This window comes from Osmerus eperlanus, chromosome 7 (genome assembly GCF_963692335.1).
Source record: "Osmerus eperlanus chromosome 7, fOsmEpe2.1, whole genome shotgun sequence".
NCBI classification, from domain to species: Eukaryota; Metazoa; Chordata; class Actinopteri; order Osmeriformes; family Osmeridae; genus Osmerus; species Osmerus eperlanus.
The window spans coordinates 10,039,096-10,065,397 of NC_085024.1; the positions used below are offsets into that span (position 1 = coordinate 10,039,096).

Consider the following 26,302-nt stretch of genomic DNA (forward strand, 5'->3'; position numbering starts at 1 on the left):
CATCTCACGTATCACAGCACACCTGGTCAATCACACATAAGCACACAAACACATAATGTAAGTAAGTTGGTAATGACCATTTTGTGGAGAGCACACCTCAGATTGTCTTGATCCTGTTTGTAGAAAAGCATCTTATCTCCTTACAGAGGGTTATTGACTCATGTACTCAGCTACTCATGTACTTTGCGACACGCTTCCTGTCTATGGCGTTGCTGGCACTTCCCAGTTTGTCATACTGGGACGACTGAGTAGCTGATCCAGATGAAGCCAGGTTCTCTGAAAGAAGCACGATTAAACACAGGCAATAATAAATAAATACATAAGTAATGAACAGCAAATTAGCTCAACTTTCCCAAAATACATGATTTCAAGGATATATTGTAACGACCAAAGGCAATTATTTTGCATGGCAGTGAGGGCACACAGCGATTGCTCCTTACCAGGTACTTTTTCATCCTTACAAAGGGCACTGAAAACATTTCTCCCTGGAACAGTTGGCAGTTCTTTGGAGCAAGAGATGAGTTGAGAAGGTTGTCAATGGCATGTTTGGAACAAATTACATGAACTAATCTTGTCAAAATATGTAACTTAGAGTCCAGGCATCATATACAATACGACACATTCTATAAGGGTCCTCGATCAACCAAAAGTTCAGTTTCTTATAACTGTACTTTTCAAGAGTAGTACATGAGTAGCCATCTTTTCAGATGCAACTTTAACAAATATGGAGGTGAACTGGAAACGGGACATTTAACATTTGTACTCTATCTGGAAAAAATGATAGGTTTCATTTGGAACATCCGGTGGATGTACAATATGTGGATGCAAAGGAATTACTTGTTGTATTCCTTGTTGTGCCACCGTGGACCTCCACCTCACAGAGGCTGAGCTTCTTCTCCTTCCCTGGCAGGACAACAGTGACGTAGCGCCCCTCCATCTCGCCACATGCAAACTCCCTCACCTCTCCATCTTTCATCTCACGTATCACAGCACACCTGGTCAATCACACATAAGCACACAAACACATAATGTAAGTAAGTTGGTAATGACCTTTTTGTGGAGAGCACACCTCAGATTGTCTTGATCCTGTTTGTAGAAAAGCATCAGTACTGCCAGGTCCTGTATATTTAGAGATTAATTCAAATGAGAAAAAGTTCTAGATTGTGTGAGCATTATCATACTATAAAGGATCATATCTTATCTTCTTACAGAGGGTTATTGACTCCTTCCATTCCATTTCCTACATGGATCTCAGCTCCTGCAATCCTCTCACCACAGCAGTCCCATCTGTTGGTGATGGTGACGGAGGTGATATTATAAGTGTCCAACAAATCCACTCCTCCACCAAGGGTTGGTCTCAGGGTTTGTGTGGGTACAGGAGCCACACATGTAATTTGCGACACGCTTCCTGTCTATGGCGTTGCTGGCACTTCCCAGATTGTTATACTGGGACGACTGAGTAGCTGATCCAGATGAAGCCAGGTTCTCTGAAAGAAGCACAATTAAACACAGGCAATAATAAATAAATAAGTAATGAACAGCAAATTAGCTAAACTTTCCCAAAATACATAATTTCAAGGATATATTGTAAAGACCAAAGGCAATTATTTTGCATGGCAGTGAGGGCACACAGCAACTTTTTCATCGTGACAAGCGGCACTGAAAACATTTCTCCCTGGAACAGATCTATATGGCAGTTCTTTGGCCAAGAGATGAGTTGAGAGGGTTGTCAATGGCATGTTTGGAACAAACTATATCAACTAATCTTGTCAAAATATGTAACTTAGAGTCCAGGCATCATATAAAATAGGACACATTCTATAAGGGTCCTCCATCCATCTGAAGATCAGTGTCTAATAACTGTACTTTTTCTAGAGTAGTTCATGAGTAGCACCTTCTTCAGATGCATCTTCAACAGATACTGATGTGAATTGGAAACAGGACATTATATATTTCTATTGTACTTTATGTCAAAATATCCAAAACTATCATCCCCGTATATATTCTCTTATCTCAACAAATGCTTTGAGATAAGATTTTTATGGGTGTAAATCACTAAGCTATAGGCTCCTGCTGTACTAGTCTAAAGCATCTAAAGCTCTTTACGTAAATGCATGACCCTTCTATGACCATTGAGACATGATGCTGGAAAAAAATATTTATAATTTGTGTAAAAAATTTTGGTGTTCTTTTTTTCAGATGTATTGTATAATAGGCTTTAGAATCTACTTTTGTTGAACATCTTAAAAAATTACAGTGTTCCCTTACAAATAATAATAACCATATGTATGTCCCTACTTCTGATACTGAGTTATAAACATCTATATTTGCTGAATAGTTTTTTCCGCAAATTGTCTGGCATTGCTAAACGTATTCTCCACTCCAACTGTAGGCCTATTTTCAATTAAATCCTATTTCTACTAAGTTACAAGCCAAATTAACTGTGGATCTGAATAACAACTTAGTTTTACCTGTAGTTGGATGATTTTCCAAACACTGTCCAAACCATGCACCTCTCGACAGAAATAATAAAGAAATGTCTTTCATCTTTATGAAAAAGGCATTATTCAACATTATAATCACGTCAATATTACACTCAAAATTCAGCTATTTTATTTTCCTTAAGTTGCATAGTAACAGTATACAGGCATGTTGTGTAGGCAGTAGGCATATACAAAATCAGTCTGAAATAACTTATTGTCTCATGCCCCTCAGGCCGTTGATCAGGCCATGTTTACAGTCTCAAAGATCAAGGTCAAAATGCTGTATAGCATCCAAAAGTAATTTTCCTTTTGCAATTTTGCAAAATTGCTTCACTAATACGATCTGCTTACAATGGTTTGTTGGAGTTCAGAGGAAAAGAAGACATCTGGACAGCAAACATGAAGCAGATAACATGAAACGTTGTATTCTTAGATTGTTTAGTTCTTAGAAATAGTTAAACTTTTGTACTTTTACTTAATTTAAGATTCGTATATGTTTAGTGTTTTGCACCTCCCTGCCACAGTAAATTCTGTGTTTGTATAATATACATGGCGAATAAACCGAATTCTGATTCTGAAACGTCATTCATGTGGAGAAATGTGTCTTGAGAAACATTTGTATTCTGTGAGTTGATACAGAGATAAACTATTAACTTGCCCATTAGTGGTCTACTGTAGATCAATCTCACAAGCTATGAATAAAGTGGTGATGAGGTGGCTTCATCCCAAAGAATTGCGAAATACTTTTATTCAGATGCATGCGTCACAGGCTCGACTTGAGGTACAGTGTGTGTATATGTAGTTGCATTGACTTATTTCTTGGTTTGCAGTGATTTGTAATATGGTTTGTTTTGGTTGCCGTGGAGTTGTCTATTTGTCAAATCAAAAAATCGAATCTAAATGTATAGCCCTTTTAACAAGCAATATCACAGAGGGCTTCACATACGCCCATAGAACTGCCCCTCAACCAACCTAAACCCTCAAGGAAGACAAGGAAAAACTCCCAGACAAACTCACTAGAGGAGAAAAAAATTGAAGAAACCTTGGGAGGAGCAATTCAGTAAGGGATCCCCTCCTCCAATGGTAGAACGCCTCCATTTCCCCACATTCAAATTCCTTCACCTCTCCCCCTGTCATCTCGGGTATCCCAGCACACTTGGTCAATCACACATACACATACTGAAAGTTAAATAGTTGAAGAACATTTTGGCAAGAGCATACTTCAACTTCCTTTTGACTGATTTTTATTATTGCATCAGAGTAGTGGCATAATTATGCAGAGTTTTATGGCACAATTAACAACACAATCTATACAGTATAAATGTATCATTCTATCAGTCTCTTCCAATGCTGTTTTATTTTATTTTATTCTTTCAGAGGATAACATGATTAATAATCTTGGTTAATTCATAACTTTCAGTCATGAATTAACAGTCAATCATAGAACACATAGGCAGAACAGTCAAAAACAACACATTGGACCACAGCTACATTTACATTTATTAATTTAGTAGACGCTTTTATCCAAAGCGACTTCCAAGAAAGAGCTTTACAAAAGTGCATAGGTCACTGATCATAACGAGATAGCCCCAAACATTGCGTGTAGCCAAAACATGAGCATACATTGTGAACAAAAACAAATAAGTGTCAAAGGGAAGAACCATAAGTGCATGTAGTTAAACAAGTTACAATTAAACAACATGAACCTCAAAAAGTGCAAGAGTGTACCTGTAGAAAAGCAAACAATGGGGCGCCGTTTGTAAAAGGTTGCACGTCCGTTAATCCTGCTCATTTATCACACATTTAGCACAAATAAATGCAGCACGATTTTCAACTGTCACTTTTTTAAACATTTAGAGGGAAATTCATCTAAATACATGTCATAACTTATCCAGAGCAGTATGCAAAATAATAAAATAATATTTTAACTGTTAAAATCTAAATGTTAAATCTAAATGTTAAATCTAAATGTTAAATGTTAAATCTAAATCTAAATGTTAAATGTTAAATCTAAATCTAAATGTTAAATCTAAATGTTAAATCTAAATGTTAAATCTAAATCTAAATGTTAAATCTAAATGTTAAATCTAAATGTTAAATGTTAAATCTAAATCTAAATGTTAAATCTAAATGTTAAATCTAAATGTTAAATCTAAATCTAAATGTTAAATCTAAATGTTAAATGTTAAATCAAAATGTTAAATCTAAATCTAAATGTTAAATATTTAACTAAATATTTAGCTAAATATTTAACTAAATATTTAGAAACGAGCCAATAGCTGAGCTCCTGGCAAGAGCGGTGCACACAGCCCCGCCCATACCTGGATCAGTGGGTGCAACGTGGGTGAAAGGACTCAAAGATGGCAAGTTCTTCTCAGCTAGGGGATATCGAACGTGCAGTTTTGGCAGGAGTGAGGGCAGCACTCCAAGGTACAGGTCCACCGGTGCCGTCCACATCATTAATGGTAAGTTGTTAAGTTGTTAAGTTGTTTGTGAATATGTGACTAACTTTCCCAGATTGCTTAGTTAGTGCGATCGCTCATCACCAGGCCCAAACGTAATTCGCCAGTGCAGAATTCCGACGAAAACCCGCGGAATATCAAATAGAATGCATTGGTCTGAGGTAGAATTTAATGCTAAATAAACTGGTCAACTCATGTCTCTATTCTTTAGAAATATTTAACCTGTCAACAAAGCCCATTGCCACCAGTGTAGTTAAGTATGTGATAGCAATCGAAGGATGTCTGCCAACCATGCAACTGATCAGTAACATTCATGTTAGCCTAGCTACTGTAGCCAATATTAAAACGTTAGCCAAAAATGCGAGATTCAGCAAAGAATTGACCATAACCTAGTTAGTGGGTGGCGGGGGTGGTACATTATGTGCATTGCAAAATGATATCATCAAAATAGTACATTTCTTGTCTGTTTTTCCTATTTTTTAGGATGATACTGTAATTTCTAAAGAGGACATCGAGCGCTTGCTACGGCTCGGGACAACACTATCTGAAGTAGCTTCGGTCCTGCGGATATCCAGACCGACATTATACAAACTCATGCGGGAATATAACATAAGGCACACAACATTTTGTGACATTTGCGGTGAAGAATTGGATGCGATGAAGAATTGGATGCAACCATAAGTGACATCAAATCAGAGCATCCTCATGTAGGAGAAGTTATGCCTAATGGACATTTACGTGCCAGAAACATTGTGGTGCAGAGACATCGTCTCAGAGACTCTGTAAAAAGGGTTGATGGTGCTGGGGTGGAGTCCAGGAGAACAGGAACAATACAAAGACGAGTATACACTGTGCCTTTTCCAAACTATATATGGCACGTAGATGGCAATCACAAACTTATTAGATGGAAATTAGTTGTCCATTGCGCAATGGATGGTTACAGTAGAATGTTAACGTTTGTCCAGTGTTCCAACAACAACTGGGCTGAAACTGTTATGGACCTTTTCAATACAGCCATCAGTGAACTTGGCCGGCCACTTCATATCAGAACTGATCATGGAGGGGAGAATGTCCGTATTTGGGAAGACATGAGAGTGCACAGAGGTGACAATTCTGTGTTGACTGGAAGCTCTGTACATAATCAACGAATCGAACGATTCAATTGGGACCTGAACAGAAACTGCCGTGATGTGTTTGCACCTATTTTCTACGAGCTAGAGTCAATGGAGGCTTTGGACATAGACAATGAATCAGATTTATTTTCTCTCCATTATGTGTACATTCCCAGGATCAATCGGACATTGGATGAGTTTAAAGCTGCATTTAATAATCATTCAATCTCCTCTGAAGCCAACAGAACCCCAGTTCAGCTTTTCACACTAGACAGACATCTTCTGTTACTTAACAATCCTGAAACTGCAACTGACGAAAGAACAGTGGACTCAGTATCAGCATCTCTTGCACATGACTCCTTTTGCCCACTTAACCACCATGACTTGCAAGAATTGGTTGTTGCAGTAAACCCTCTTGAAAATGATGGAAACAAGGGAAAAACATTATATCGCAGAGTACAGGAATTTTTATTTCACAAAATTGTAAATGTAACTGTGTAACTAACTCTTGTTCCTCTACTAATGAATAATAAAAAGGCAACATTAACATATCAATGAGTAGTGGTGCTTATTAAGCAGCTGGACTTCCAAGATTTGGTTAGACTACACTGCACTGAAAGTGGCTCCATTCATTAGAGCCACCAGAAAATGGTAATCAAATTCATCATCATCTGCCAGATTCTTTCTGTTAACAAAGATCTGAAGCTCATTTGAGCATGTGTGAGCAAGGGGAAGGTGTTTTGTGTCATCATGGACAAAACTCAGTTTTGGAGTAGGAACAAATCCAATTGCAGGAACTTTGCTGCTTCCCGTTGCAAAAGCTAGAATGTGTCCCGGATTTAGTGTCAGGATCAACATGCTTTCTGCCTCAGTGAGGTTCCTGGCATTAAGACGTTCCCCAACCTCCTTCTCTACAAGGGTGGAAAAGGTAGAAAACATGTACAAAACAGAATTATCTCCACATATCTTTAAATACATTTTGACACAGATTATAGACGGTGAAATTATAGTATAGTTGTTATCCTCAACATAGGTAGGAATAAGGCAGAACACAGCAGTAGGACAGTGTGTGTTTGTTCTGTGTCAAGTAATGGAGTTTGAAGCTTTTGAAACTGTAAGGACTAGTCTGGAATTAAAAAGGAGCTGGACTGCTTGTTTTGAGACTATATATTGGAAATGTGTCTGTACTACAATTTGCTGACTTGTCTCTCTGATCCAGAAAACAATCAAATAATTTTACATGATGCCCCATAGTAGTAAGATTTTTTGTTGTTGTTGAATAAGCTTAATGCTTATTTCTTAAACATACATTGTTAACAAATCCATTTACCTTGTACACAGTGGAGAAACTCCCTGAACTTAACCACCATCATCTCCTCTCTGGGTCTTCTGTTGCTTCCCAGAACAGAGTAGTTGGATTTCAGGAGGGCACCTACAACATCTGCTGTGACATCACCAGGTTGTTCAGGCATATCAAGAAGGACCCTCATGCCAGGATTTTCTTTCAGGAGTGGTAGAACCTGTCAAAACAAATACATTTGTGTAAACATAATTCACAAAAATAATATTTCATTTGTTATATTTCACTATTTTACAATCTCTTTTCAATACTTTTTCACTCTACACAAATAATGATGTTTTTTTCTCTTGTCCAATACTCCCCCCAGATCCACACACCTACACAGAGGCTACAGTAGAAGGCAGTTACATTGTAGCTCCCGGAGGGTAGTTTGTGTCTTGCTCAAGGGAGCATGGGTTGTAGGTGGCATCCAAACACCTGGTTACCAATTCCCACCATGTCAGTTTTCACAGAAATCTTGCCCAGGATGGCAACCTTTCGGTTGCCAGATAACTTCTCTAACCTCTGGGCTACTTTTCGCCACTAATATAGTATAGTACATAATATAATATAGTACATGCCATGTTCCAAGTGAATCTGAGCACAGCTGGCTTCATAACAGCAGAGCTTACAAACCTGTTGGCCTCTGTTACAATTGTCTGTAGACAATTAAAACTGTTTATCTCCTGTTGTACACTAGAATGCAATTACAGTTACATTTAAGTTTAAACTTACCTCGTAGTAGTTCAAACCCTCAACTAACTGATCGTAGCAGCTCTGTCGTTGAATGAGGACATGAAAAAGTATTGCATTCTGTACAAATGCATCTTTGTTGTCCATGCTGACTGGGTTTGGAAGACCTTCGATTTGGTATCTCCATGAGTCACAACATTCCACTGCTTGCTCCAGCTCATCATTGGTTGCTGCTTGATCAACCTTAAAGTGCATAACAAGAAAGATAAGACAGAGGCATTCATAGTCGAAAAATGTATTGTGCCAATTTCATACCTTCTTCAGAGCTTCTCTCAGTTCCATGTCAGCTACATCCTCGGGAGTGACATTCACATGGAAGATGTTTCCAGTCAGAAGGTAGTCCACTACAAGAGGAGAAAGGAGGGCTGGAGGTTCACCACCCTGGACTATGATGGTAGACATCATTTGTCCAACAGTCCGGTACACTCTGTTCTGCACATGTGAAATGTTCATTCTTAGAATGAAGCCATTTGGAGACTCTAGGAGAAAAGGACAAAACAATATGCTTATATGTTTAAGATAAAAATAATAATTCAAGATTCCATAACCATAACCTGAATACCATTAACATACGACTGAATGTTTTTTACACATCAAGCCTAAAGTGTTCCAAATCTGTGAGGGCAATAAAAACGTTAACATTTTATAGGTAAAATGACTAAATGGAGGAGAGGGCAATTTATCCAGTATTTAAAACCACTATTTTACCCTGTATTTCAACAACACAGAATTACATCTAACATGTATTAAATAAAGATGTAAGCAAAAAAGTTTACCTTTAAAAGCTCCACTCTCTTTGTAGATAGCTTTTACAAGTAGACGGAAGAATTCTCGCCTAGGCCCTCCAAGGTCTACTGCATCTTCATTGGTGTCTTCGTCACTGGCAAAGGTGACATACAGCACATCTGTACTCTCAGAGAATGTACGTCTACTAAACTGTCGGAGGGCAGTTGTCCACACATTGCCTCGGCTGATGTAGATTGGTCTGCATTTTGTTGTGACAACCCTCTCACTGTGTGCTTTTACAATTCCTGTTATTTCTTCTTTGCTCAAAGTTTTTGCAAACCTTAAAAACAAATGGGTCATAGTGGTTACCAACACACATGATAGCCAAACTGACCTTGTCTTACTTTAAATTGTGGAACACTAGAAGATAAATATGAGCTATGCAAGTATACCTTGAATCCTGTAAGGACTGCACAGACTCTTCTAAAAGACTGCGTCTGATGGCCTCGTCAATGGCTTCATCTTCTTCAACATCAATAGGACTAGATAGTACACACAGGAAGATAAAAGATACAGTCCCCTACAAAATCTACCATCCTAAAATGTAAATTAAATGTTACATGGGAAAGGTTTAATACATGAAATCTGCAAAGTGAATTGTAGCTTCCGTTTGCCCTGGCTGTCCTTGCAATTCCGTCCCATTGTTAGATGGAGCACTGGTGTCAACAGCCTCTTGCCTTTCACAGGACACTGCATTTCTCTGACTCACTATATGAAGAAAATATGATTAGCAATTAATCTCAAGGGGCTGTTATTTACAGCAATTTTCACACAGATCAGGGGTTTAAGTGTTGTTGTTTTTTACCCACCTCTCCTTCGTTGTACAGCGGGGCTTTCAAAATCGCTGTCATCCGAGAGTTCCACGCACACATTCTGCACAAAAGGTGTAAAACAGGCAACTTGAACGTTACAAAGGGAAATATTTACAGTATTACACATCTAACTTTAGCGGATTGAACAATTACATATTTTGGGAGTGGGGAATGTACCACATCTACAGTAGCTACAGTAAACAAAGGGCTGTGGTGGAATAAGAGGTGCGGGTTGATTCAGCGATTGGGTGCAGTTTTACTCATCACTGGATCACCAGTTTGAGTGGATAGTGGGTTCAAGAGTTGATGCTTTTGTGTCCTATGGAAATGGGCATCCTTGGTTTTGTATGATTATGATTTTTTTCTTTGTTTAATGACCGGGCAATGACTTGTCTCTTTGAGTTTGAATGTACCACACTTATGCAAGTTAGGCCATGTTCACACTTGACTTCTTTTTTCAGAAAAAAGCAATAACATGCTCACCTGTGCTGGAACCTCCATTCCTGCCATGATGTACAGACAAGTGCTGGAACAGACAGAGGCAACCTCTTTACCACCCCAAGGGAAGTTGGAGGTGACCCTTGGTTTCATCAATTTTTTACACCCCTTGATGGTGCTCAAAAATTGAAATGGGAATGACTGGTGCTCTGATAACCCATACGCTCCTCTAAATATAGCCGTTATTTCATTTCTCAGTTGGTCTTCAGACCATTCTGTGGAAAATGAAATTTTTCCAACAAAGCCAGCTTGAGCTAACTTGGTCCGACTTTCTCCTCTGGGTATAATGAAGACCGATGACTCTGGTGAAAAAGGCAAACATACAACTTCCTTTGTGTATGTTTTGACGTTCCTTTGGTTCAAGTATCCTGAACGAGCCCCATTACGTCGAGGGAATGATGGCAGAGAAACCTATTGAAAACAAGGAGAACAAAATATCATGACCGGCCTGTTACAAAGTGAAGCTGTAAAGAACTGTATGCAGGCCTCTAGACTGACAATTAGTGTTGTGGAGGTACTCTACTCATGTTATTTTGCCATGCACAGGATGTAAGTGTAATTTGGTAAATTATTTATCTACCTGTAATACACCAAAATGTGCCCAGCCCACAAGGGCTTATAAGACACACCAAACATAACAATTTGTCATATAGAACCTATTTTAGTCTCTGGATGGATTTCCTTTTTTGAGCTACATTACTCATTTCACTCAGGGTAACAAACATTTTCTAGCTTTATAACACAACTTAACTTAATGATCTCAGTGATGTGACCGTGGTGGCAGAGTTGGAAGTGCCTGTCGGCACCACTGGTGTGGAGACCTGAAACAAGAGCCCACATGTTAAATGTCAGATATAGCGATAAAGCCCCTTCAAGGTCTAGGGTGGTGAAGTCTACCTGGTACTATGTTGATATCATGGCCTCTGAAAGGGTCATACATTGGCCTACAGTTGAGTGCCTTATAGTTTTGGATTCAGAAGACTCTTGGCTACAGTACATGATGATACATAGAATTCTAAGACATTAATTTTCTAACATGTCGTAATATAGAGCCAAATTTTTTTTTTATTATGGTGATGAGCAAGCCCAAACAAAATCTGCGGATTTCTTTCACATTTTCTACGGTTATTCAGACTGAAATCCGCTAGCCTTCCTGTTCTCATGTTGGAGCAACCGATGTTCCACGGCAGTTTTACGACAAAATTGGTTGAGTGAATGTTGACAGACTTGGCGTATTGATCCATCCATCCTCTTAAAGATCGCCTAAAAACTCCCTGGTCCTGTCTATTTCTGTAATTTTGGTTGATAAGTGTTTCTGTGTCAATTCTTCAGGGCTGAATCTGCATTTTTGTCTAACGTTTTAATATTAGCTACAGTAGCTCTAGCTAGGCTAACGTGAATGTTACTGATCAGTTGCATGGTTGGCAGACATCCTTCGATTGCTATCACATACTTAACTACACTGGTGGCAATGGGCTTTGTTGACAGGTTAAATATTTCTAAAGAATAGAGACATGAGTTGACCAGTTTATTTAGCGTTAAATTCTACCTCAGACCAATGCATTCTATTTGATATTCCGCGGGTTTTCGTCGGAATTCTGCACTGGCGAATTACGTTTGGGCCTGGTGATGAGCGATCGCACTAACTAAGCAATCTGGGAAAGTTAGTCACATATTCACAAACAACTTAACAACTTACCATTAATGATGTGGACGGCACCGGTGGACCTGTACCTTGGAGTGCTGCCCTCACTCCTGCCAAAACTGCACGTTCGATATCCCCTAGCTGGGAAGAACTTGCCATCTTTGAGTCCTTTCACCCACGTTGCACCCACTGATCCAGGTATGGGCGGGGCTGTGTGCACCGCTCTTGCCAGGAGCTCAGCTATTGGCTCGTTTCTAAATATTTAGTTAAATATTTAACATTTAACATTTAGATTTAACATTTAGATTTAACATTTAGATTTAACATTTAGATTTAACATTTAGATTTAGATTTAACATTTAGATTTAACATTTAGATTTAGATTTAACATTTAACATTTAGATTTAACATTTAGATTTAGATTTAACATTTAGATTTAACATTTAGATTTAACATTTAGATTTAGATTCAACATTTAGATTTAGATTTAACATTTAGATTTAACATTTAGATTTAGATTTAACATTTAGATTTAACATTTAGATTTTAACAGTTAAAATATTATTTTATTATTTTGCATACTGCTCTGGATAAGTTATGACATGTATTTAGATGAATTTCCCTCTAAATGTTTAAAAAAGTGACAGTTGAAAATCGTGCTGCATTTATTTGTGCTAAATGTGCGAAAAATGAGCAGGATTAACGGACGTGCAACCTTATACAAACGGCGCCCCATAGGGGGGGTGGGGGGGGGGGGGGGGGGTTGGGGTCCACTGTATAGTGCAATACTCTAAATTAGTGGGCTAAAGTCAGTTGCACCTCGACTTTCTTCCAAATAACTCACATTTCTATGGCGTGAAATTAGTGCCAGGAGAGCGAGCTCTGTAAAAACGATTTGTAACTTGCAAAAAAGATTTGTGTCTCTGTAGAAAATGATTCGTGTACTTGCAAAAAAAAGTTTTGTGTCTCCGTAGAAGAAGGCAAGATTTGTGTACTTGCAAAAAAGATTTGTAACTTGCAAAAAAGATTCGTGTACTTGTAAAAAAAAGTTTTGTGTCTCCGTAGAAGAAAAAGATTCGTGTACTTGTAAAAAAAAGTTGTGTCTCCGTAGAAGAAGGCGGGAACACTGCTCCCAAAACCATCTAAGCCAATCAAATATAGCCATTTCTGTGTCTAGTATCATTGGACATTTTCGTCTGTCTATCACACAAAGAACGTCAGCGAATAAGAACAAAACTAGAATGCTGATGATTTCAATGGCGAGTCATTTGGTAAGTAGTTCAAAATATCCATGGGCATGTACCTTTAATGCAACATTTAAAGATTCGGTTAGCACACTCTTAACAGTATAAATTAATGGATAAGAGTCGTAGTAAGTTGAATAGTTTTTTAATGTAAATATGTATACGGATATTTAATTAGACGACGTCATTAAACCTAGCATTAGTTGGACAATGTGCAGCTAGTCTTGACTTCTGGTCGTGAGTGACAGTGTTGGGGGGATGGGAAATCTGTTGACTGTTGAGTGCCAAAGAAAATGGACAGGAAAAGGTCAAGTAAGCCATCAGGTGCCCAATTTCAAAAAAAAAAAGAAAAGAAAAAGAGGAGAAACGAGATAAAGATAAAGGTATGCAAATATGTCTCTGTATGATTATTACGGTATCCATGTCATGAATGAAGGACTAATGTTAATTGGTGGGTATAGGCTAACTCTTACGTTTGTTAGCCTTTTTGCTATGATGCTTGCTATGCAACAACAATATTTCGGTTTTAACTCAACAAACACGAGATAACATTTCACCATAATAGTGTGCTTTGAAACAAAACTGTTACAAGTTCAGTTATTATTTATTTTCATCATTTAGGTTAGGCCCTGTAATTAGCCAACGGAATTTTCAAATCTGTAGGTAGTTTCAAAGACGGAACATTTGCTATTTGCCACAACTATATTTCGTGACAAAGTATAGTTTAACGTCATAACTAAAAGTGTTCCTCCCTAAAAGTTATATTAATATAGCATGTAATAACAGACATTTAGCGTGTAAGGGCATGTTTATGTAACCCTCCTATTATGTTTGGTGTCAATTTGACCCCAGGCTGTTTTAGCTGTATAGAACATAATCGGTCTTACCATAACAGCCTTTTATATGAATAAAAGTATTTCAAATATACTTGGGCATAATAGTACTGATGTTTTCAATGATACCTAAACATATAGTGATAATACTAAGCTTATAAACAATTTTATGACAGAAAGACTTCTGTCTCCAAACTGTGATTTCTTAAATGTCAGTCCTGGATAACAGACATCGATGACCATTTTGGACCATAATGCAATCTGAAATGTCATGTAACATCATATTGTATCAAAAAGAAGACCCAAAGGAGCCCCAAAACGTGCCAAAGTAAGTAAGCGTCATATGTTGATTTTTTGACCTTTTCAGTCACTGGTGCACTTTGTAGCAATAGCAAGTGTCCTTTTGGATAACACTCAATAAGATACTCATTTCATCACTGTTTTTTCTCCATTTTCAACAGTAAGAAAATATCGCAATGCATAACAATGACAGATATACTTTTAACACTTTTTCTCACCATTTTGTTTTTAAAGCACATACCTCTTTTAAAAATTTTGTAAAACCTTCTTCACTATTCAAGCCATCAAAACAATCGTTTCAACTTCTTTCAGCAAACACACACATTTTCTTCAGGAAATGTACCTTTCTAGTTTTATTTGATTGCAAAAGATTTGGAGTGGGATTTTAGTGAGGATTCCCATAGCTCAATGCAGGTATGCAGCCTATAGTGGTATGTTGTAAGACGACTCACATTGTGTTGTCATTGCCATTGTTAAGTAGGGTATCCCCAACATGGATTGCTGCACCATTGATGCTCTGAGGACAGCAGTCCCCTCTGTTGGTGACGCTGACCAAGGTGACAGTGTAGGTGTCTGTCGGAGAAATTAAGAATGTGATGTTTTATACTGAACAATACAGATGCTTAGCATTCCTTGTCAGCAGATAACAGAGCCACCCAAACTAAACTCTATGCTTTCTTATCACCCTGGGGGAAGGGTGAGCATTTGTTAAGACAAGAAGATGTTGGGGGTTTTGGTTGTTCTATGGAGATACTGTGTGAGAAGGTCTAAGGTGGAGACACAAAGTCTGTTGACCATTTGTGTCACACTTATGTGAAGGAGCTTTTTGCGACATCAGAAGATCCTGTTGTTGTGTTTCAATCAGGGTTGATGTCGTAAACACGCACACACGTAAACACGCGCGCCAAGTCTATGCAAGGAGCCAATGAAGAAGAGCCATGGAACATTTGCATGCCTTTGTATTAACCAATGACTGTCAAGAGCGCGTCTGTTTAAATAGGTAGCTAGCACAACATGCTAGCAGACAAACTTTGTATTGCGATCAGACTTTGTCTCCTTGCTGGCAATCATTAAACTATTGTACTTTCTTTGAATCCGACGACTGTGCATTACTTGAGAAATTATCTTTACAGTGTCCTTCAAGTTCACTTGTCACCAGGGGTCAGTTTCCCCCCAGGTGTGGCTTGGGGATTGAGTAGCAAAACCTCCAATGGCTACATTTTCTTGGGTATAAAATATTAAGTGATCTGTAGAATGACTGAAATACAATGTTTCGTTAAAGGCAGGCACGTTTTTCCATATTTGCTGACAAACTTCACATCCTGATAGCAACAAATAGGCCTAAATCTAAAGGTTTGACAATAAAATGAAATCAACCCGATATCTGTGGGCGTCGCAGGACTGTAATAAACATAATAATGATTTGACGGTATTCAGATTGAATGCAATGATTGGACAGGCTACTTGTCTGTCCTTCTCCCTACCATGTTCATGTATTTCTGGGGAGTGGCCTTGAAGGGAGGGAGTGGGATATTTTGGTGTGAATCTCCACAATTCATTATGGTGTGTAATATAATTTATGTGGGTTTCAAGAGTGATTTTAATTACGATGGTTTCATGACTATTGTTAAGGAACATCCTCAGACTAGCTTACAGTTAGCAGAAAAGGAGTTAGGTCAAGAGGGGGTGAAGGATTTAAAGGAATGTTTGTTTGTCGTGAGGCTCCCTTAAGAATTTTGGGTGAGAACGCGGGGCCAAGGAGCTCTGGTCTGACGTCTGTGGTTGACGCAGGAATTGCAACAAACGGTGATAATTCCTTTGACGGTCACTGTGTGCTGCAATTGTTTGGAGTAGGGGGTACCTGCAGAGCCGGAGACCCCGGAGAGCCGGAGAGCTGCAGTTTCAGGACCACAGTTTCAGGACCACAGTTCTAGGACCCTCGTTTTATCTGACAGCGCCACGTAGCGTATTGGATAAACATGGACCGGAACAAGATAATCAATATATTCCTGCAGTAGTGAATATTGTAGGGTTACGGCTCAGAACAAGATGGACGAGAATCAGAGTGTAAGTAGCAAATGTGAATCGCATATGGTTATGTATAAAACAATTCTGGTGTCTTGAATTGGACAACGTTAGCTAGCTAACTTCAACTTTGCTGTCGAAATCATTTCAAGACACTGGAGTGGTTTTCAACGTCAAACAAACTACTTCTGGGGTTTGAATATTGAAGGGTCAGGAAAAGTTAAATATCCATAATGTTTTTTATATTTGTTTTTCTTGCTTCTGTCTCATTGAAGAATGAAGTTGTATGGAGGTCGATGTGGAGAGGTGATGGAGGTCGATGGGTGGTTGTAAAATTAAATAAACAACGTATATCTTGAATCTGCCCTGAGAGCCGTCCTTGTGTCTTGCTTCTCTAACATTACACATTTGTGTTTGAGATTGAGTGACTGCAAAAGCTGTAGCAAATAGAATAGAATATAACTTCACTTTTCCAGAACTCACAGGCATGTGCAGTATTTACAGGTATAAGAAAGATGATCTGATCCACTTACATGTGGTCAAAGTTTTGAGTCATCTCCAATACAAAACAGTTCATCCTAGCATGCCCATCCACACCAAAGGAAGCATCCTCATGCAGTCCATCCATCCACCATAGAGGTTCACCAACAGCAGCAGAAGAGAAGGAAGCTGTGGATCCTCCGCAGCCTCATCCATCCCACATCACACAAAGAAAACGTGATGATGACATGAAATAAAATAAAGTATAACTGATTACTTATATTTCGTCAGATAACTTTTGATATTTATGTATAATAGAGCATAGTATAAAATAATGAAATGAATCAGAGAATATGTACATTGAATAAGTATTTTGACCTGGGGAGAAGACAGAACCCTGTGTGTGTGTTAGGAATTTAATTATCTGCAGTATGAATCAAGGATTTACTCATGTTTAGTAGTTGTATTCCCAACAGATTCCCGTACATTCTGTTAAAGGCACTAGAGATATTCCACAAACACAAGCCTTGTAGTTTTTCCAGATGGGAGTGTACATGATGCAGCAATGTAAGGGCAGCATCATCTAGACTTCTACTCTTCATGTAGGCAAACTGGAGTTGATCTGCCAGGTTCTGGACTGTCTCTTGTAGTTACAAAAGTATCAGACATTCAAAACTCTTCATCACCACTGATGTAAGAGCTAAAGGTTGGAAGTCATTGGGAAGTTTGGGTCTGCTCTTCTTTGGAACAAGGCAGATGGCAGAGGTCTCCCACAGAGCTAGAACTGTGTGTTCCTCCAAGGACCAGTTGAACAGTTCACAGAAGACAGGGCCAGTTGTTTGTATTAGGTCTCCAGGAGCTTGTTATTACTGATGTTCTCAGGACATAATGCTTTGTTGACTTTGGAACTTTAGTGAAGTTAAGCCCATCAAAGCAAAAAGTAGCCTATCTGCAAATGATCCCCAATCCTTAAGGCTCATGTTGCAGGGTGTACATTGGTTCTCTGTAGTCCCAGAAAACGTTTTAAAGTCACTCCAGGCATCACACCTGTACACATTGATATATTTTCCACCTTTTCTTTAGACTATTTTATGTTATTTAATTTGCTTACTTCATTTTATCAAATTACACTGGATCTTGACATCTATGAAATATGTACATTTGTTTTCTAATTTTATGTGATTTTAATTTCTTTAATTATCCAATATTTATTATTCGAACATATTTTCATATCTTCGCAAACCATTCAAATATCTTGTTGCGATTTTGTGACATCGTCGTTTCTTGCCTCTCGCAAACCAATCTTCGCAAACCAATCTTCGCAAACCATTCAAAGTGACATCGTTGTTTCTTGCCTCTCGTGACATTGTTGTTTCAAATATCTTCGCAAACCAAACAATTCAAATATCTTCGCAAACCATTCAAATATCGTTAGGTGGCGCTGTCAGGGTCCTAGAACTGTGGTCCTGAAACTGTGGTCCTGAAACTGCAGCTCTCCGGCTCTCCGGGGCCTTATTAAGAGGTTAGAGGCCTGTTACGTTGAAGTCGTTAAAAAAAAGTTTGAGGCTCTAAAAGATGCATCAGAGGAAGTGGAATATTGACGAATACAGATAAAAAGTGGAACTGGTTTAAATAAAGGTAAAAAGTTGATTAAAAAAGTAAATAGATTGTGGAAAACAGCTGTGTTGTAAAAAAAAAGAAAAGAAAAAAATATTGGTTTTATTTGAGTTGTTCTTTGAGTGAAAAGAGTAAGAGTAACTATTTTAAAGTGAGAAGGGTGTGACATTAAAAACCATATACAAATGACAAATATTCAAGTAAAAGATTTACATTTTGGGCGTTTTGGTCCTTACATTTTGATTTGAGAAGTTGGTTAAAGTTTTTGTTTGGATATAAAGTTTTGTCTGAAGGGTCAGAGATCACAAGTTTATGTGCTAACTTTGTAAGTTAATATCATGAGGATGTTGGCTGAGAAGTTGACCATTCATAGACTGGGCTGTGTGCATTTTGAGTCCCAGAGGGTCAGAGTTCTGTTTGAACTTGTCTTGTCTTCAGATTGTCTACAGTTGTCATTAGCTAGATTCCTTTCTTCTTATCAGTGTCCTGATGGTCCTTCTGAAAATAATGTGATAATTAAGTAGATAGTATAGCCTGGGTGCCAGCCGAACTTAGCCCCACCCACAACATTTTTTGGTCAGGAAGTTCGGTCTGGCATTGCTCCATTGGGGAAAAAGTATGCCCAAACAAGAGCTGTTCGTACCAATCAAATTGTCAGGGCGGGCTTTATACGATGATGGACAGATGATCAACAGTAACGTAATCAACCACGTCACCAAAGAGCGCTTGGGTTGAATTTGTTTTCAACAAACATGGCTGCCGCTGGAGAGCTGATGTGTAGATTCTGCCATCGAGTCTGTTTTAGAAGACATCGACAGCGCATTAATTTTGAAAGAGGAACAGAGAAACGCGATCAAGGCATTTGTCGATCGAAAAAAGGTTTTTGCTGTCCTTCCTACAGGATTCGGTAAAACTTAACATACTACGTTGTTCTGATTGGTTGTAGGTCTATCCAATTAAGCGAAGGCATTTTTTTTCCGGGTTCGGTTGAAACACGCCCCATAATCACAGCCCAATGGAGCAGTATCAGACTCATATTCTGACTTGAATTATGAGTATGACAACGTCAGGCTATAGATAGTAGGCCTCAAAGATCAGAATATTTGGACCCCCCTTATCCGTTTGGACAAGGGGGGTCTTTTCGATGGAAGCTAACAATGTTTGCAGAGACTTTGCGTGGTTTACTAGCCAACATAGAGGCAAGTAGAGGAGAAAGGCCTTTAGCGAGGTGGCTTCTCAGTCAGACCTGCCCATGGACCCGCCCTTCGCCCCTCCACAATTTCGCCCTCTTGTCCAAATATGGTCACTTCCGGCTCCAAAAACCCAAGATGGCGACCAGGAAGTGCAAAAATCGAAGGCTTCAAAACAGGCTTTCACAAACCATGTAAGTCCATTCTTTATATACAGTCAATGTTTCGAACTTAAGCAAAAATTATTAGGTTCGCAAAACGTACCGATACGGCCTTTGAAGGTTGGGATGGGTTTAAAAGGGTCATGTGTTGGCAGTCCTTGCTAACTTAACCCTTGTGTTATCTTCGGGTCATTCTGACCCATCAGTCGTTGTGACCCACAGTCGTATTGCGACAACTTTACCGCATACAAAAACAAAGTAAAACATTTTCTTTTAACCGTTGGGCTGTCTCAGACCCCCCACATTGCGAAGGTTAAAAGAAAATTATTTTTATTTGTTTTTGTATTGGGTAAAATTGGGTAAACACAACGATGGTTCATTATGAACCTTTGGGTCATGTGACCCGAAGGCAGCACAAGGGTTAAATGGAACATTCAATGGAACATAAATTGCTACATTCTCTTGGGTGTAAGTAAACTGTTTAGAGTGACTGAAATAAAATCCTACCGTTTCTAAAGTACAGTGATGTGAATGAGCTGTGGGACTCATCATCACTAATGATTAAGTTAATTCAGGTGGTATGGATTGCTGGGAGGGGGGGGGCTAGGAAAAGACTAGGCAGACAATGGGTAATTCTGATTAAGGACTAATTGGCACACCTGGGTGTGATTGGGGAGGTTGCATATGAGGAGGGAGCAAGAGGAAGAGAGGAGGACTGTGTGTGGATCGGGAATAGAGGAGGTAGAGTGCGGCAAGTGGTGAACGAGACGACACGCTACGGGGCGAGTCATAGACCAGGGCTCAACATTAAAAAATTTTGGCACTGGCCCCATCGGGCCAGTGGGTTTGAAACTTTCTGGCCCCAAGACAGTTTTTACTGGCCCCCCCTACAAAAGTTGTAATTTATCATTGTTACAACAAAACCAAAGACTTATAAGTTGTGTTATTCTGTTAACATGTTTAACCATTTATTAAACACATCCTGGATATAAAAAGAACAAAAATGAAATCACATTTCTAGTGATAAAAAATTAAAAGGTAATAGTCAGCAAAACAATTGACTTTTAACCTCAAACATGACGTGCTCTCTTCCCTGCTGACAGCCATCTATGCACAACTCTGTCAGGCTGAAACTGAAACCTCTGGTCCCTCAATGTTAATATATAAAAGCTTCCATAGCATTTCATCAGTATGATACTAAGTACCCAAGTCGACACCATTCTTCTGCTGCAGTTCAATAGCCTGGGGGAACGAGATGAACGGCTGGCCCGTCTTAATTACGTGATATGCCGTTGTTATAAGTCGTGCAATAACACGATGGGCATCTACATTTAAATTCCTGACCAGCATGGTCAACGGCCTCGAAGATGGATTGTCAACCATCCGCTTAGCTGTCACGCAAACCATGTGCTGTCTGCTAGCATGGCTGGTCAGGTATTGTTTTCGAAAATTGTCGGTGCCTCTGTAAAAATATCCACTTTTGTCTGCTTAAGACGGGAACATACGACAGACGACACAGTGCATCTTCGTTCCATAAAAAAAGTTGCTTCTGTTTGAGCTCGTAGCTCTACTTTGCTGCCATCTTCACTTTATTGTCTCGCGCCAGTCTCGCGCCAGTTGTAAAAAAAAATATCGAGATTAGAGAATTACAATTTGACAACCAGTCATCACTCACTACTCAACTCTTGATTTGCCAACTGTGCGCCCCACGAGCTGCAAAGTTATTTATGCATTTAGCAGATAGCAAAACATATGAAGGATGTTAACTTTTACAATGCACATTTTTTTTCCAATCAATAATTTGCAGTGGCCCGATCGGGCCAGTGAGTTGCTAGTTTAGCTGTCCCGACGTTACTTTTTACTGGCCCCGGGCCATCGTTATTGTCGAGCCCTGCATAGACGGAGCCAAGCGACCAGGGGTATGTTTCCCGAAAGCCTCATAAGCCTAAATTGATCGTAGAATCCATCGTACGACGAATCTTAGTTTTACGGGCTGTTCCTAAAGACATCGTAGCTAAAGTGTCTCTTGAAAATTCGTAACTCTTGAAAGTACATAGATTAGCCTACTCCTTACGAGCATGTTTGGGAAACGCACGTAAGAAATATCGATGGTTTCGTTTTTTGCTCGATCGTTGCTACGATCCATCGTTATCGGGAAACGCAGCCCAGAGCCAGACGCTGATGCGAGCGGGAGCCAGGGGTGCTCAGAGCCAGAGGACGCGGTTCCGGAGACAAGCGGCAGACAGTGAAAGGAGAAGGATTACATTATCGCCACGGACTACGTGGAGTAGGGTACTGAGTATGGCATACTCCAGCAGGACGCTACTCACAAACGCCGCACTTCCTGACCTTCCTCTCCGCCAGGATTGGAGATATATCTGTAGCGACTCTTGGGACTGGGCTCATTGGCAGGGCCGGTCCTTCCTATAGGCGACATAGGCAGCTGCCTAGGGCGGCATGAAGAGGGGGGCGGCATTTTCCGAAGTGCATCCGTGCTCGTGATAAATCTTGCCTAGGGCGCCAAATGTGCTAGGACCGTTACTGCTCATTGGGGTTGGTGTCGTGGACAGTATTTTAATATGGGGCTGGGCGAGTAGGGCTTTGGACTTGTGTATAGAGACAGCACTAAGCTGTCGGTTTTTTGTACCCACTTAATAAAGAAAAAAAATAAGAGTCTGCATTGTTCCATTCACCTCTCCCCCATTCCTGTACAAAAGTACGGTTCGCTACACTGGTGGCAGCAGTGGGATTGTGGGTGTTGGTGAATTGTTACAATGTGGCCTGGCGAAAAGAAGTTAGAAGTGGGACAGGCAGCCCCTGCTGGTGCCATGGCGCACCCGGTGTATATGCCTGAGAATTTCTCAGGAGAAGGTAGAGTGTGGGCTGATTGGTCCGACCAATTTGACTTGGCTAGTGAGATCAATGGATGGGATAACTTAATGAAGCTTAAAATTATGTCTCTTACTTATTGGGAAAGCCAGGGAGGTGTATTGGGGATTAGCTCCGGAGGCTCGTACCAGCTATGCTAGCCTTAAAGCAGCAATGGGGACTTATTTGGGGCCTGAGACACAAGCTGATTGGAACAGGGCCCAGCTGCAAGATAGGAGTCGGAAAGCTGGAGAAACTGCCAGGGACTTTGGTAATGTTATCCGCCGATTGGTTGACACAGCCTACCCTACTGTTGACATTTTTACCCGTGATATGTTGGCCAAAGATCAGTACGTTGCTAAAATTGGTAGTGGGGATGTAAGGGTGCAACTGCATAGTAGTAAACCAGACAATCTTGAGGCTGCTATTAATTTGGCAGCTGAATTGGAGCATATAAAAGCTTTGGAGAAGAAAGAAACTGTAGCTGCCATACAGATGCTCTCAGAGGGGTCAGAAGGGAGAGTAGTTACTCATCAGGATATGCAATTAGAACTGCAAAAGTTACAGAACGAGATTTGTGCACTAAGGGGTCAGCAGGCTAAACCTGATTTGCGGACATCTAGTGGGCGTATGACAAGGAGACCTTTAAGGTTTGGCTTTTCAGCAAGCAATGGAGGGGAAAATATGTGGCCAGGATTGCGAACTGTTAGTTGATACAGGCCGCAAGTGTCCAACCTGTTTACGGTCCAATACCGCCCGCGCGACAGAACCGAGCCCTCCTCCTGCCCAAGTTACTGCGCACTCACAAACAAAACATATATTTTTAGACTGCTACACATTCCATAAATCATTGGAAAGCTACGATTCTTGTGCTTGCATTGCTGTAATCCATTTCAAGATCAAGTAGCAACAGCAAGTACAGTCAACGTCTTTGTCCGGTCACGAATATATACGAAAAAGGTTTTACTCACCCTCCACGGTTCATGGTCCAGGTATGCAAAATATCCCGTCAAACTTGGTCTGGTTACATTCCCAAAGATCCAAAGTATCTAACCCTGTCAAGTAGTTCGTCCAACTACAATGTACTTCATTCATAAATATCCATTATCCTGTGTTTCATTATGCAAGTTAGCCGACGGAAGAAACAACTTGTTTACATAAAAGTGGTCTTATCTCCGGTTAGCAAAGGAGTATTCACAATATGAAGGCGTCGTTGAACTCTCCCCTTTCGATTGACACCAAGATTGACCCAATAGGAGCTTCCATGCCCTGTTGAAAGACCTCTAAAGCCAACTAGGTCTGTGCGTCCTGCCCCCCCTCTGCCCCCCCTCTGGTCTTGGCTGACTTGCAATGGATAACCTGTCTTGTTTATCTAGATGACATTATAGTGTTTGGAAGGTCTTTTGAGGAACATATACAGCGGCTAGGGGTAGTGTTAAATAGATTGGCAGCTGCACAACTGAAAGTTAAACCATCAAAATGTGATCTGTTTGCAAAGAGGGTGACCTATTTGGGCCATGTCATTTCAGCTGCGGGTGTAGCCACTGACCCTGGAAAAGTAGAAATGGTAAGGCCGTGGCCCACTCTGACAAGAGTGACTGAAGTGAGGAGCTTTCTGGGGTTAACTTCATATTACAGGCGGTTTGTGGAGAGGTTCAGTTCTGTTGCACACCCACTTCAGTGTCTCAGTGAGAAAAAGAGAGACGTTCAGTGGGATGAGGCTTGCCAAGTCGCGTTTGACACACTAAAAAGGAAATTGATTACAGCATCTATTTTGGTTTATCCTGACACCGCAAAGCAATTCATCCTTAATACAGATGCAAGCGATATGGAGATAGGAGCTGGATAGGAACTCACTGAAGTGGCTGCATACTTTTAAGGAACCTGAGGGCCAGGTAGCGAGGTGGTTAGAGAAGCTAGCATCTTTCCAGTACATCATCCAGCATAGACCAGGAAAACAGAATGGTAATGCGGACCCCTTATTGTGCCGAATTGAGAGGGTGTCAACACTACATATCCAGGAGGGTCAGGGGTTAGAGTGGAACCTAAAGCAAAAACAACAAGAGGACAATGTTCTACGGCAAGTGATCTCACTCAAGTCCTGGGACCAGGATCCGACTCCTTCCTTTCAGACTACAGCTGAGTTAAGACCATTCCGGCTTGTATGGCAGTCACTATGTTTGCAAGGAGGGGAGCTGGTTTATGTGGATCCAGGGGGTAGAGTGGGTCCACGACAGGTTTTACCTAGGTCACTGGTACTGCTAGTCCTCCACAGCCTACACAACTGCAAAACAGGGGGGCATTTGGGGGTTGGGAAGTTGTCTGATAAAGTGCGCACTAGGTATTTTTGGCCAGGGTGGAGCCAAGATGTTAAAGAGTGGTGTGGTAACCTAGCCAAAGACACGGACCAAGAAGAATGATATCTCGAGTTGGAGCTTTAATATGAAAAAGCAGAGGTTGCCATACAGAGTAACTCAGGTACTTTTCTCGTGCACAAAACAGGGATCGAGGGCATGCTAAACTGGGGTTAATATATACTAGAACTCCCCCTAGCGGTATAACCAAAAGAAACATTACAACAAGTGGTGTAGGGCATGCCATGACTGTGCTGCTAACAAGATCGTGGGCCCAACACCAAGAGCACCCTTGGCAACATCAGCCACTTCCCGGCCCTTTGAGAGGGTGGCGTTAGATATTGTAGGGCCCTTGCCAGTGACTATACCCAGGGCAACCGGTACTGGTTCTGGCTGATTACTTTACGAAGTGGGCAGAGGCTTTTCCCATGCCAAACCAGGAGGCGGGCACAGTTGCTAATTTACTTGTTGACTAGTTTATTTTGAGGTTTGGAGCCCCACGCTCGATCCATACAGATCAGGGGACCAATTTTGAGTCAAAGCTTTTTCGGGAGGTCTGGGAGCTTCTTGAAATTCATAAGACGCGTACTACCCCCTACCATCCCCAGTCTGATGGGTTAGTGGAGCGCCTAAACAGCACATTAACCACCATGTTGTCCAGTTTTGTGAATTCTAACCAGACTGACTGGGATGCGTTGTTACCCTTTGTCATGATGGCATACCGTAGTAGTGTACAGGCCAGTACAAAAAACACCCCATATGAGGCAGTGTTTGGTCGGGACATTACATTACCTGTGGACATCCTGCTGGGTGACAAATCTTATCCAGATGTAGGAAATTATGTGCACATGTTAAGAGAGCGGTTGCGCTCGGTTGGGGGGGCTATTCAAAGGCATCAAGCGGTAGCTTCCAAGTGTCAGAAAGCTTTTTATGACTTGAAGGTGTCTCATCAGTATTACGAACCCGGGGAAAAGTTTTGGGTAAGGGACAAAAGGAGAAGAAAAGTCCAGTGCGCTAAGCTAAGACGACGATATGCAGGCCCATTCGTAATTATTGAAAGAATATCGGATTTGCTTTATAAATTGAAGGGGAGTAATGGGGAGAATGTTGTACATTTTAACCGTCTTAAGCCCTGCTATGGTTGTGATTCTAGATTGTCTTCCGTCCAGCCCCAACCAGAGTTGGCAGTATCCTGTCCCCAGTCTCAACCAGACACAGTCCAACTACCCTTGTTGTGGGGGCCGTGGCCTCAACAGCCTATAGTGGCCCATCAGCAGGCCCCTGAAGCCGTGCCTGGAGCCGCTGATGGAGACCAATCCCTGGGCCAGGCCCAAGAGAGA

General features: G+C 40.5%; 1 protein-coding gene and 1 pseudogene across 1 annotated transcript; both read right to left on the bottom strand.

The window, feature by feature from the left end:
• Positions 1–166: 166 nt before the first annotated feature.
• Positions 167–25,088, bottom strand: LOC134023815 (fucolectin-like; annotated as a pseudogene).
• LOC134022994 (uncharacterized) lies at positions 6,205–12,057 on the bottom strand. The gene is made up of 3 exons (XM_062464766.1): positions 11,945–12,057; positions 7,388–7,577; positions 6,205–6,968 (listed from the first exon to the last, which is right to left on the bottom strand). Exons 1-3 carry the CDS (start codon positions 12,047–12,049, stop codon positions 6,661–6,663), a joined length of 603 nt encoding a protein of 200 aa, XP_062320750.1. The 5' UTR covers positions 12,050–12,057; the 3' UTR covers positions 6,205–6,660.
• Positions 25,089–26,302: the final 1,214 nt, after the last annotated feature.